Source organism: Dama dama, chromosome 6 (assembly GCF_033118175.1).
Source record: "Dama dama isolate Ldn47 chromosome 6, ASM3311817v1, whole genome shotgun sequence".
Lineage (NCBI taxonomy): Eukaryota > Metazoa > Chordata > Mammalia > Artiodactyla > Cervidae > Dama > Dama dama.
The window spans coordinates 30,679,613-30,694,189 of NC_083686.1; the positions used below are offsets into that span (position 1 = coordinate 30,679,613).

The 14,577-nt window shown below is 34.2% G+C and overlaps 1 protein-coding gene across 1 annotated transcript in view; it reads right to left on the bottom strand.

Annotated features, from left to right (window-relative positions):
* Window positions 1-14,577, bottom strand: part of CSN1S1 (casein alpha s1) — a 62,988-nt gene that overhangs the window by 15,059 nt on the left and 33,352 nt on the right. The window contains exons 5-10 of the mRNA XM_061145573.1: window positions 13,680-13,712; window positions 12,716-12,769; window positions 9,581-9,622; window positions 8,678-8,704; window positions 7,715-7,738; window positions 6,770-6,924 (exon numbers count right to left, since the gene is read on the bottom strand). Coding sequence (XP_061001556.1) covers window positions 6,770-6,924; window positions 7,715-7,738; window positions 8,678-8,704; window positions 9,581-9,622; window positions 12,716-12,769; window positions 13,680-13,712 — 335 coding nt within the window. The remainder of the gene's footprint in view (window positions 1-6,769; window positions 6,925-7,714; window positions 7,739-8,677; window positions 8,705-9,580; window positions 9,623-12,715; window positions 12,770-13,679; window positions 13,713-14,577) is intronic.

Consider the following 14,577-nt stretch of genomic DNA (forward strand, 5'->3'; position numbering starts at 1 on the left):
CCCCTATCTTCCTGCTTTCAATCTTTCCCAGCATCAGGGTCTTTTCCAATGAATCAGTTCTTCACATCAGGTGGCCAAAGTATTGGAGTTTCAGCTTCAGCATCAGTCCTTCCAATGAATATTCAGGGCTGATTTCCTTTAGGATGGACTGGTTGGATCTCCTTGTAGTCCAAGGGACTTTCAAGAGTCTTCTCCAACAGCACAGTTCAAAAGCATCGATTCTTTCGTGCTCAGCTTTCTTTGTAGTCCAACTCTCACAAACATACATGACTACGGGAAAAACCATAGCTTTGACTAGACAGAACTTAGTCAGCAAAGTAATGTCTCTGCTTTTTAATATGCTGTCTTGGTTGGTAATAGCTTTTCTTCCAAGGAGCAAGCATTTTTTAATCATAGCTGTAGTCACCATCTGCAGTGATTTGGGAGCCCCCAAAAATAAAGTCTCTCACTGTTTCCATTGTTTCCCCACTTATTTGTGATGAAATGATGGGACAGGATGTCATGATCTTAGTTTTGAATGTTGCATTTTAAGCTAGCTTTTTCACTCTCCTCTTTCACTTTCATCAAGAGGCTCTTTAGTTCTTCTTCACTTTCTGCCATAAGGGTGGTGTCATCTTCGTATCTCAGTTTATTGATATTTCTCCCAGAAATCTTGATTCCAGCTTATGATTCATCCAGCCTGGCATTTTGTATGATGTACTCTGCATATAAGTTAAATAAGCAAGGTGATGACAGCCTTGACATACTCCTTTCCCAATTTGGAACCAGTCTGTTGTTCCATGTCTGGTTCTAACTGTTGCTTCTGAGCAGCAGATTTCTCAGGAAGCAGGTAAGGTGGTCTGGTATTCTTCTCTTGAAGAATTTTCCAGTTTGTTGTGATCCACAAAGTCAAAGACAAAGGCAAAAATCTAACTGTACACTTGCAATTTTTGGTTGCATGAATTAATAAATCTCTTCCTTGTTGGCTCTGACAGTAATGCAGGAGACCTGGGTTTGATCCCTGGATTGGGAAGATCCTCTGGAGAAGGAAATGACTATCCACTCCAGTATTCCTACCTGGAGAATTCCATGAACAAAGGAGCCTGGTGGGCTGTAGGTACACATGTACTGTAGGTACACGAGGTCACAGAGAGTTGAACATGACTGAGCTATTCACACTTTCACTTTTCTTCTTTCCATTCATTTGTGATAAGGTTTATTTGTGTCATTTGGAACCATAAGATTCTTGACAGAATCCAACCATGTTTCCATACCTCATAGTTCTGTGTTAATGAAACTTTCACCACTCATGGCCATAATAAAGCTTATATTTTTGGAAAAAAGAATCCAAGGTCTAATTTTTGAATTATAAAATTAATGTTTAGTTCAGCACTTCGAAACAAAATACCACATTCCAAATGGCTTAAGCAACAGGCACTTATTTTTCACAGTTCTAAAGACTGGCAGTCCATGGTCAAGGTGCCAGCAGATCCTGCAAATAATGAAGAGTCACTTCCTAGCTTTTTTACTGTATCCTCACATGAGAGAGAAAAGATCATCTCTCTCATATCTTTTCTCTTAATGGAACTAATCCCACTCATAGTGATTCCACTCTTATGACCCAATTAACTCCAAAGTTGCCACCTCCAAATGCCATCACACTGGGTACTAGAGCTTCAATATATGGATGGGGGGGGACACAAATATTTAATCTATAGTAATTAAAGTGACCTGATTCACAAACTGGGTAGGTATTGTGAAATTTATGAAAGTAGAATCCCAACTACTGAAAGTGAAATACGTTGGAAGATATGGAAAATTTAGAGAACCTCCAGATCCCAAATGCTCTTGAAAGTCTCCCTGTAACTCTTTTTCATGGTAAAATTATGATTTGTTTACTGCAGCTAATTGTTACCTTAATTTCCAACCTCTCATTTTTCTTCATTATAACCAAGATTCAACCTTGATATGAACTGGAAGTAGAAATCAGAAAGCCTGGAAAGTTCTTAACTTAATGCACAGCATAGTAAATAGACTAGTATCTTAAGGGATGGATTTGGCCAATAAAAAGAAAGGGGCTGTGTAGTTTGTATTAAAAAAGAAAAAAAAACAAACAAACATGTTTTTTCCGTGTTAGACCATGTTAAAAAATTAGGAGATCTTACACACCAATCCGTGTTTCTAGTTTCTTCTAGAGTCTCAATATTTGGTCACATGTAACTTGTGCATTCCTTTCTACATGCAACAGTGGAATGGAGGGAGTAGCAGAAGAGGAATGCATACATTTGTCAGTTCATTCTTAGAAAGATTTTCACAATCATTTCTTTTACTCACTTGTATTATTTGTGAAGTTCTAGAGGTCAGTTTGGTAACCACAATCAAAATGGAAACATTTAAGCATCTGTAAAAAGCTGTACTTAGAATGAATGGTCCATCAATTCCCTGTGTCTATAGCAAAAGCATCAATACCTCTCCTTTAAACTTTTCCATGAAGGATAAATTCTTACAAAAATATTTACTGCCTAACTACAGTTGACTGAAAACTCTAGTTGGAGGTGCAAATTATTGAAATTGCATTTCCTACCTCAGGGAAAGTGGAACGAGACTAGTGTCACCAAACTTACTGGTAACTGGTGATATCACTCCAAAGCAAGGTGATAATTAAAAATTTCAGAGATATAGTGAATAGGGCAATTATTTCATGAGAAATGGTCAAACCAGATGTGATCTCTGTGTGAGGCTAATTATTACATCCTTAGGAAAATTTAATGGTTGTGTTATCATGCTGGTTTTTGATGTAGCAATACAAAAATTTTCTAGTGAACATCATTTGCTGAACAAAACTCTGGCTCAAGCTGCTATCAGAGCAAGTGGTAATTCACCCCACCTGCTATTTACAAATAAGAATCAATTTATGGAGCTATACTCCTAGAATGAAAGGGACATCAAAATTCTATAGGAAAGATCATACTATAACATCATATTTCCAACTCTGGTACTTGCCTTCAGATTATGAATTTGAAGCATTTACCTGGATAAAAGGAACTATGTAATCTTCTTACAGACTCTGAGATCCATGCTTTGTCTTATCACTCATTAGTTGGATGGAGAAATGTCCTGATAATCTATTGTTCATGTTGAGATTTCTTTGAATTGAGTAATAATTTGTGTTGCCACCCGAGTTTGCCTCCTTTTAAGCCTAGTGATATTCTAAACCATTTATGGTAAGTCATCAGTTCAGAGTGTAATGTTTGACTGGATACATTTAGACACTCCTCTAATCCCCATATTATCCCCTTGACCTATGGAATAAGGAGATCAAAAAATGCTAACTAGAAGCCATTCTTGTGTCTCTTTCTATCATAAAATCATAATTTGCATTTCTGGGGGAATTACAGAACACTGTTGAACACTAAAAGATGCAGACTAAAAGATAGTGAATTACATCATTATTCCACTTCATTTGGCCTTTAAAATAGCTTCTTGGAAGATAACAATAGATGATTTCAAATTTAATGAGGTTATGACCCCTATTACAGGTGGCATTTTTAATATGCTACATGTCAGGCAAATTCCTGATATTAATTTCACAGCTATAAATTCATTTTTTTCCCATTCTGACTTAGCTAAAGAAAAAAAATACCAGAAACAGTTTCCTTTCATCTTAAAAACAGAACTTTCTCTCTCATGGGACAGTTTTTAAGAACAAATTTGCTTTAATCTTGTACTACAGTTTAATCTACAGACAACGTGACTTTTATCATGCTACTGTTCATGAGACATTCATTAAATGGATGGCATTATTCCTATAGGATTCACAACACATGAATTTGTGTTTTGCTGATTCTTCGGGAACTGACATGGTGACAGAAGCTGGGAGGTATATTTTATGAGGACGTATGAATCTGCACCCTCTGTTAACTTCTGCCAGATCCAGTATTCTGAGTATGTTGACAAACCTTCTCTAGATTGAATAACAAGTTGTTGCACCCTGTACTTCTTAACATAGAGGAGGCAGGAGACCTAATACTAAGTGGATTTTTGAAAAAATTTCAAGGCAAAACTCACATGCTTCAATGTTATGTATACATATATACATAATCAGTAAGAAACAGAACAACTGATATAAATGGTCTAAGCTGTTGTATAAGAGACTTTGTCACCTGTGTTTTGTGACCTGGGTTATGCAAGGTTCTTAAAAAGTCATGACAGATTGAATTGGTTGGGAATCCTAGAATAAAGCCAGGAAAGTAAATTTCACCCAGGGCTTTAAAGATATCAGAGTAAGCAACTATTGGCATTTTGAGAAGTAATTCCTCATTAGAGTTTTGGAGGACACTGAACAGCTCACTGTGAATGCTCTGTTACTGCATGTCCTGTGTTAACCTTTACAATGGTTATTTTGTAATCTACCTAGTTATAAATTCAAGTATGATCAAATGGATTGGGCTCCAACAAGTCTTGCATAATTAAATAGTATAACCAGGTTGTTCAAATTCCCAGTGCACCCACAACTACTACAGTGTTGTTCTCTCTGAAACCATACCTATGTTCTCATGGAAAATATTCTATAAACAGTTGACTTCAAATGAAAAATCTTAGACTCAGTTTATAATCGACCAGCATCAGCTAGAAGTTAACATTTGAATTTTTTCTTTAAAATGTGGGTGAAAGTGTCATAAAAATTTAGTGAAAGCAAAATGTTATACACATACAAACTCACAAGATTGTGTAAATTCCTCCCAATGGAATAATGACAAAAAAAAAATAGGAATAGTGCCTTAAAATGTAATTTATTGAAAAGAAGAAAGACAAAAGCGCAGTTACTGCACACAATTATTTGAAATGATGGCACTTACAGGAGAAGTGATTCAAAGGCTTTTAAAACAGATTTTCCATATAGAAATTTAATGAAGACTTTAATTCCCTTTGACTCAGTGGCCTTTATACCAGCATGATACTACTGGAATTTAGGTAACAAGCTGTTAGGACAATTTCACTTAAGGATGTTACATTATCTAAAATACAGTAGAGAACTCAAGAAGAAAGAGTGCCTTCAATTTGAGATTGCCCTATTCTAAAATAACAGTTGAAGCCTTTGGATAGAATGGTTTGACATGATAGATTAAAGACATGTAGAGCATGGAATTTTCAGTCCCATCTGTAAATCAAAAAAGAAATATGTGGTTAGCTATGTTACATGTTTTGAAGGGAGAAGGTACTGTTATGATGAGATACATTTTAACAGTCATTTTCTCTTCATCTTAAGATGAAGTTCACAAAGTCTCCTGTTACTAACACATACCCACTGTTCCTGATTTTTAAGTTTTACAGGGAATTTATGACTGGGCTTCCCTGGTGACTCAGACAGTAAAGCGTCTGCCCGCAGTATGGGAGACCCGGGTTTGATCCCTGGGTTGGGAAGATCCCCTGGAGAAGGAAATGGCAACCCACTCCAGTACTCTTGCCTGGAAAATTCCATGGACTGAGAAGCCTGGTGGGCTACAGTCCACGGGGTTGCAGAGAGTCAGACACGACTAGGCAACTTCACTTTTTTTACGACTAGGTTGCACTTTCTTTTGCAGTAACAGAAAATATGGCAAAGTAATTCAAAGCAAAAACTCCCAAGTACATCAGACTTTTATTTCCCTTCTTTTGATCTGTTGTAAGGCAAGTTTCCACCACTAGAAATGGAACATACATACACACACAACTACAAGCTTCAATATAGTAAATTGAAGTAATCAAAACACATCTATGAACATTTAAATCTGTTTTCTTCTTAATAGACAAACACTTGATTTCACTATGTAACTTGTTAAGTATTTCTATTTCAGTGATCATAAAGAATAGGATTCCACTGTTGGGATCACCAGAATTATTAACACCCACACTCCTATACTTGTATAGAAATTTCAATATAATAAATTATATTAATTAAAATTGGCTAATTTTATTGCTACTTAAACTTGATATTATTATAATACAAAAAATGTTGAAGCCAATTTAATTATTGATATTATCTAAGTGTAGTGTGTCTACATATAGCTAGACTACAGGACCAGCAAAACAACTTTATAGTCTACAGTTGTATCTTTGTACTGAATTCTCATATGAAAAGAGGATCAATGATTAGACGAGCAATTTCCAACTTACCAAAGACTGTAATTGTGGAGTTCCTCAGAATTCACTTGACTCTTCTGAAGGAACAAAAATTGGTAAAATGTGAGTAAGGTAGTTAGTAATAAAATTTTGCTAAATCAAAAAATGAACACTACTTATTTTCCCAGAAGTACACTTAATAGATTATTATATTTAATCACCTTCAAGGTTATAAAAACAAGCATCATTATATTATCTCAAGTAAGCAAAAAAGAAAAAAAATCAAGATTTCAAGTTAGAAATTTAAGAATGCCAAAATCTGTGCTTTATCCCCCACACTGCATTCTAATGTATATCATGGGTATAATCAAAAGAAAGGTATTTAAAGATTAGCAAAAGTGCAAGGAGGATAAAGTTGAATTTTTACTTTGGGGAGAAAATTTTCCTCCTAATTTCATCAGAATGGATATCACTTACCAAATAGATAGCACTGCTCCACATGTTCCAGAGTAATGTATTAACATTAGCCATATATCAGAAAGTTATCACCAATTTCCCATTTCAGAAAATTCCAGTATAGGACACTTAGTATTTGTGTGTCAATGTTTATTCTAAATCTATTTTTATGTTATGTTTTCTTTCATTCCTTTGATAAGGCAACAATATGCAGTCATTTAAATGAACTTACCACCACAGTGGCATAGTAGTCTTTCCACTGTTCTCGGAGCCAATGGGGTTAGGGATGTCAGAGAGTGATGGGGCATCAGTGTATTGGATGCCTAGTGGAATGTAATACCAGGCACCAGAAGGATAGGCATCCAGCTGGTAGAATTGTCTGAAAAGCTAGAGAGAAAGACCATTGAAAAAGCAACAGTGTATGAGAAATCAGTTTTGAATCTCTGAAAATGAATCATTGCATTCATTTCAGACACGGCTATTCGCATCACAAGAGATGTTTACTCTGTGAGGAAAACAGAGAAATCAAACTCTTCCCTATGGTAAATCACAGTAAGGAAATTTTGAAAAGGGCTTTTCTTAGGGTACCTGAGAGGTAATGAATAAATCACTTCTTTAAGATCAATAGTCAGTATCAAACTCCAAGAACCTGCATTACTAACACAGGTCCAGTTACCAAAGTCCAGAGGAAAGTGGTAATATGAATTTAATTATTGTATAATTTATAAACTCATGGGCATTTGGACTAGAGAAGGTCATTTTTGCCTTTCTGTTCTATAGTTTAGTTTTCCATGAAGACAGCTCAAAAAAAGGGAAGGTCCTCATCCCAGAATAATACAGGGTTTTCAGAAATGCCAAGAATAAAAAGAAAAGAATTCTCTAATTCCTAGCCCAGTGCCCCTTCATAACCATAAGGTTTTGGTGCAAAAGCATTATTTCTTTTCTGAAATTTTGGAATAGGTACCTCTGTTAATCTATCATGGCCTTTTACTTGTTTCTGTGTATTAATATAATTCTTTATATATTCAGGTGGAAAATATATGCTTTTTGATGGAATTAGAAAAGCCAAAGAAAGCATTTCAAGTTTTTCTGTGGTTGCCTATCCTAATGATTATAATAAGTATGATATCTGAGATTTTTTCTTATTAGTATTAATATAAAAATAAAATAAATTCACCTGAGGGTAGAAGTAGGCCAGTTCCTTAAGGGAGAGAGAGAGAAAAAATAGTTTTGTGATTTAAACCTAGTTGAATGTCATAATAGACTAAAGTATCACTACCAAATGCTCTTATTAAGATTAGAATGATCACCCTCTTTTTTTTTTAAATTACATGGAAAGATGAGGATGGTGTACTCTTTAGAATTCAATGAAGTACGTAATTGTCTTTTCTTTTCTCTTACTTTGGTCCATGAGTGAAGAGAGAATTTTAGAAGAATTTGAGAGCAAAATATGATTCACATGAAAGAATAATTATCATAAAATCAATTGATGACTACTATGTTTTGAATCTTGTTTAATCCCTTATCAGATTCATATTTATAAAACTCCATGGTTTTCTTTGTACGGTTTAATTTTTTAATTAGCATACTATATATAAGCTCAACCATCAAAGGCCCAAAAACACTGAACTGAATGCAGTTACCACCTTTAAAAGTGAAGACACAAAAGAACATTGCAAAACTCAAGATATGTGAGTGTGGGAAGAAAATAAATTGTTAGATTCATATTAATTTTCCAAATAAAAGAGCAAGGCTCAGAGAGAACACAGCTTGCTCAAGGTCATAAGATTAGATCTAAGACTGAAAACTTAAGAAGATCTGACAGTGCTATAGATTAATAAAAAGTCAAATGTGAACAACTTGAATAGTTGGTTGAGGTTGTTCTAACTTAAAAGTTGACCAGAAGCTGTCTTCACCCAGGGATGGCCATTTGTTCTTTCACTTCTTTTGGCAACTTAGATCTGATCTTTCATAGCAATGTTAGAGCCAGCAATGTTAGAGTCCAACACCAGTCAACAACTAAGAAATACTAGCAGAGCACTACTTCTTGGTGCAACTAGTAAAATAATTTCCAAAAAACAGTGGCTACCAATAGATAGTTTGGGGTAGTATTAAAACACACACACAGACACACACTTACCTGACTCACTCCTTTCATAGGCTTTTTCTGGGAAAAAAAAAAAAAAAAGAAGAGTCAGGGTAATCTTTTAAGGCTGAATAAAACCAAAAAATGTAAGAAGCAAACTTTTTGAAATGCTTTTCATGTTAAGAGATCTGGGAATTCACACTAATAATTTTGCCAATTGTATTATCTAGATGCTATTTCTTCTAAGACATATGAAACATACTCAACAATCCTCATAAGATTCACTAAATGGAAGAAGTGATTGAAATTGGCATAGCTTTTGATAGGAATCAGAATTGTAATAGCAGCACATATTTCATAGTATCTGGTTGTCACCTTAAAAATGAAATCAAAAGCCCCAGGAGCACTACTGAATCAATGGGATGCAGGGCAGAGGAAGAATCAGTTTCTATTACATATTATAGATAAATACACTGTACAGATGGAAGAGAAAACAGAGGATCAGAAAGGTTTTTTGACAGAGACATTTAATATCTCTCCAGTTTCTTCTAAAGGTTTCAATTAGTATTAATAAATCTCCAAGTGGCTTGCTTGAAATAGCATAATTATGAGCTTGAATTTCCTAAATCTAAGTTGAATTTAAGAATCAAATCATGGACATAAAGACATAAAATTTAGGAATACCTTAAAAGAGAAATTAACATTTCATAGTGTTGAGAATTACAAAGGTGCTGCTGTCAGGTGAGACCGACAGAACAGAACAGCTCCCATTCCAAAGAATGGCAAATAGTTCTCCTTTCTCAGATTGATTACTACAAATTGTTTCAGAAAGTTGGGAGTGAAAAATAACCACTTGAGAAAAAGAAGTCTCTTTAAAATTGTGAAGCTATTTAAAAGCAAGCATATTTAAACTTTGCAACATATTATCATTATGTAATTCATTAAGCAAAATATTACCTGTTGGGCATGGCTTCCCTCTTTCATACTGTGAAGTTGTTCCTAAATAGAAGGAAATATATTCTAAGTTACTTAGATATCTTCTGATATAACACATTCATTTTACAATTACCACAAATATATTATCATTTATGAAGATTAGGATAAACTGTATACTCTGCCAAAATTTTGCAAATTAGCAATATATCTTTAATTCTCCAACTTTAGAAAAAATATTCAACTCAATGTTATATTTATTATAGTTTGGAAGGATAAAGAATCTATAAGTTTCATATCTGGGGGAAAATAATCTAGCAATTCCCTAGGACTACATATTTTCTGTTCATGAATATTAATCACTTGTTTACATTTTATCTTTCATAAATTTTAAATAAAACATTTATCAGAAATGGGTAGTAGAAAAATTTCTCCCTTGGATTATATTTATTTCTGTTAAAAAAAGAAAGAGGAACACACATTATAAAAACAACACATGAAGAAAATACTAAAATATTCTAGATTTAATAAATAATCTTATATGGTCATGAATAGCTTCCTCAGAAAGAGAGATCACTTTATTTCAGTACATTGATTTTACTCATGTGTGAATCACAGACATTTGCTAGGTACCTCCATTCACTGCAGGTCTATGCTAAATGCTAGGGACCATCTATGAGATAAAAATTAATGAACACTATGAGCAGTGAACACTATGAGCAGGACCATATAGTTCTAACACTTGTGGAGGTTACAGCCTAATCATATCATAACTAAGGTGCCAAAATATATTATTCATGTAATTTCTTAGATTATTAATAGATTTGATTGTGGTACTGATATATCTAAATTTATTTGGATTCTAAACCCAAAGCAACATAAGCTACTTGGAACTGAAGCAAGAATGACACTGAGATCCAAATTAAATTCATTATTGACTTCCTCCTTCCTACAATTGTAACAGAATAAAAATGTGAAAATGTAATTTTGCTAAATTAAGTCCTTTTCCCTAAAGTCCTAATTAATCAAGCTTATTTGGCATAACTAAAAGAAAAATTTATGACCTCCCAAGTGAAAAGCTATGATACTCAAAAGGATTGATACTACTAAATAGTGAAGCTGGACTGTGCTAATAGATACTTTTTAGATGTATCCATACTATCAGCAGATAGTTTATGACTTCATAGTTCAAATGCACATCTTGATTAAAACAAAAAACAAAACCTTCATAATATTGTCAGAGGTCTGATAAACATAGCAAATTTTATAGTCTAGGGATTAGGGGAAGGAAAAATTTTTTGAACATTTTATTGTACTTGCCACAAGCTAGCCTCAGGGATAACTGTGTAAGAGATTGCTCATTCAATATTCAAAACAACATCAGGAAGTGAAAATAACTGTATTTCCATTTCACACATAAGAAAATGGATCTAGAGACAATGAGATCAATCAACTTGCCAATTCTTTCTGAGAATTTTGACAAAAGCAATTTGAATGTATGGGATCCCTGATTCCTTCTATAGAGTCTACATTGTTTTCTTAAATGGAAAGTCTATTTGGCAATAATCTGTGCTTTCACAAGGAGGCATATATATGGAATCACCACCCAGAACTGAATTTGTGAAAATAAATAAAGAATAAATTCCAGAATATAATGAATCATTTGGGAGGCTCTAAGATGATTTGATGTAGAATTTAGTCAAAGTAAATTTCATTTAATTATTTTAATTCTGTAGACCTAATTTTGTATTATTATAATAAAATATTACCAGCTGGGGTAGGTTGTATTTTTGCAGTTTGAGAAGCTGTTCCTATTCAGAAAGAAAAAATATTGTCAATTTCATGGATCCATCCTTCATGGTATCCCTTTCCCAGGAGTAAAGAATGAGGAGCTGATAATCTTACTTCAGTGTTGTTTCTGCCACAGAGAATTTGGGTTAATCCAATGATTCTTTTTTTTAAGAAAACAATAGAAAAACTCCTTTGTTATCTTATTTTTAACTTAAAATTTATTATAATGCAGTCAGATATAAATAAGTATTCAGTCAATTCTAAAAGAAATCAGTCCTGAATATTCACTGGAAAGACTTTTGCTGAAGCTCCAATACTTTGGCCACCTGATGTGAAGAACTGATGCATTGGAAAAGACCCTGATGCTGGGAAAGACTGAAGGCAGGAGAGGAGAAGAGGACGACATAGGATGAGATGGTCGGATGGCATCACTGAATGGACATGAGCTTGAGCAAGCTTTGGGTACTGGTCATGGACAGGGAGTCCTGGTGCGTTGTGGCCCAGGGGGTCACAAGGAGTTGGACATGTCTGAGGGACTGAACTGAACTGAACTGAGGCGGTTTTGCTTACAGTGTATATTATATCAGAATTGCTAAGAAAATTGAAAACAGATTTGCTTTCTGTGCTGTGCTAAATCACCTCAGTTGTACCCAACTCTTTGTGATTCTATGGTTATAGCCCTCCAGGCTCCCCCGTCCATGGAATTCTCAAGGCAAGAATACTGGAGTGGGTTGCCATGCCCTCCTCCAGGGCATCTTCCCAACCCAGTGATCAAGCCTGAGTCTCCTGCATTGGCAGAAGGGTTCTTTACCACTAGCACCACCTGGGAAGCCCCATTTGTTTTCTGATTTTTTCAAATTAAATCAGAATATTCAATGAAGTGGGGAAAAATGATGTTTCTGATACTAGCCACATTTACCGAGGGCTTACTTTGCACTATGGCTTGCTTGTATTAATTGCTCTATATGCTTAAATATTTATTATTATTTTGTCACTGTGGAACTTAGATTACAGACTTACAGCAGATAAGGAAACTGTCTAATATCACATGCTGGTAAAAGGTAGAGCTTAGAGTCAAACTCAAGTCTGGTCAAATCTATAGCATGCCATTTCAATACTGCGCTAATCAGATCTGAAAGTAGAATACAATACACAAATATTCAAATGACAGTATGAATTAAATATCTGGGATTAAAAAAGTTGTCAGTTTTATTTTCAGAAGGGATCAGTATACTGCAAGAATCTGTTAGATTGCTTACTTTGTTTTAAGTTTAGCAGATATTGAAAAGGAGAGATAGTTTATCAATACAACATTCTTACTCATTCCCTGATACATTGGTCTTTGGTTAACTTTTAATAAAATTTTACCAGATAACCCAGGTAACGCTCAGAGGGCACATCTTCCTTTTGAACCTGTTTCTGCTAAAAAATTCAAAAAATAAAAAGTTTAATTAAATTTTAAGATATCCTGGATGATGTTAATATATTTTAAATTTAGTAAATATATCTCACCTCAGCAATATTGGAAACAATTTCCTTAAAAAATAAAAAACATGTATTGTTAGTTTTATGACATTAATTTAACATTAAAGATAAAAAAATGCTCATTAACCATACACATCATAGCTTATCTGTGGTAAACTGATTTTAGCCACAAATTCCTGGGTAATTTAGCTAAGATGAACACTCAAAAAGTACATGTGGTATTCAAGGTTCTCTTTTCTCTTCTCACTGGTTTCACCAGGGAAGTTATTCAGAATGTTGGAGGTGATTGTGAAGTATTCACTTTTAACTGAATTCACAGAAGCTCTGCATAATGGAGCTGGGTTTATTCTGTAAATTGGATGAAGTTCTGCTTCCAAAGTTTAAGGACTTCATCACCTTGTATACCTTCTCTTTTTCTCCTCTAGGTTAACAAATAGCAAAGAATTCCAGTCTCTTTAACATAGACTTGACTGAGTTCCACAAAGGATATATCATGTTTATATTTCACAGTTTAGAAGCATAGCCATTATTGTAATTTTCAGTGACAAGATTTAGTTCTACCAAAATCTGGGAAGGAAAAAAAAATTAGAAAAATAATGTTTGGACACCACAGATATCTAGATAGGATTATTTGCCCAGAAAGAAATCTGTAATTTTATCTCTGACAAATAATTGTTTTCTTACATTTTTTGGGTTGATAGCCTTGTGTGTTAAAAGTTAGGATAGAGCTGCATACATAGTGCCTTGTACAATGAAACCTTATGGGACGTGTAAACTTTATGGTTCAACAAACTTTCACAAACATTGTCTAATTGGGATACTGAAAATTAACATAAAAACGATATACCTCACTTGATGAACTGCTTCCAGATTCCACTTGCTAAAAGAAAGAAAATCATTGTTACTGCCTCTGAGACTTTTAGAATTAGAAAGAAACTATTCCACACTTTCATACTGGGTTGCTAACTAGTTTTTAGTGAAAACAATTGGGTATAAAAAGATTTAGGGCCAATAAAATGTACTTTTTTTGTATTGTCAATTTTATTTAAAATATATTGGAGAGGAGAGTATAATAACTTACTTTGTAACTTAAAACCTTTTATTAAAACAAACATAGATACTTTTTTGAGTAGAATGCAAATGTATATGAATTTTTGTGATAAAAATGAAACCTGGAATGAAGAATCCTATTGAGCTGGGCTACCTGAAACCCTGGGTTGAGTTAATATACTCACATACACTTGGGGCAATTTTGATGTAAATAAATTGGGAATATTAAAATAGAACAATCAATTTCAGCATGGAACTAAAATTACATGAGCTTTTAAAAGTCTTACTCTATGAAACATTTAGTTTTTTTCCTAAGTCATAGATGTTTATATTTACATATGAACATGATTTCTGTTCCCAAGTACATTCTAAGGTATTGATTCTAATATGCAGCAAAATATTCATCTCTTGGGAGAGTTGAATAAAAAGTATTGTGGGCTAATGAATTTTGTCCATGTTTTGAGATTAGGTAGCATAGCCCATTGGAAAAGGGAATGAAAAACCACTTCAGCATTCTTGCCTTGGGAACCCCATGAACAGAATGAAAAGGTTAAAAGATATGACACTGAAAGATGAACTCCCCAGGTCAGTAGGTGTCCAATATGCTACTGGAGAAGAGTGGAGGAATCACTAAAGGAGGTCAATCCTGAATATTCATTGGAAGAACTGATGCTAAAGCTGAAGTTCCAATACTT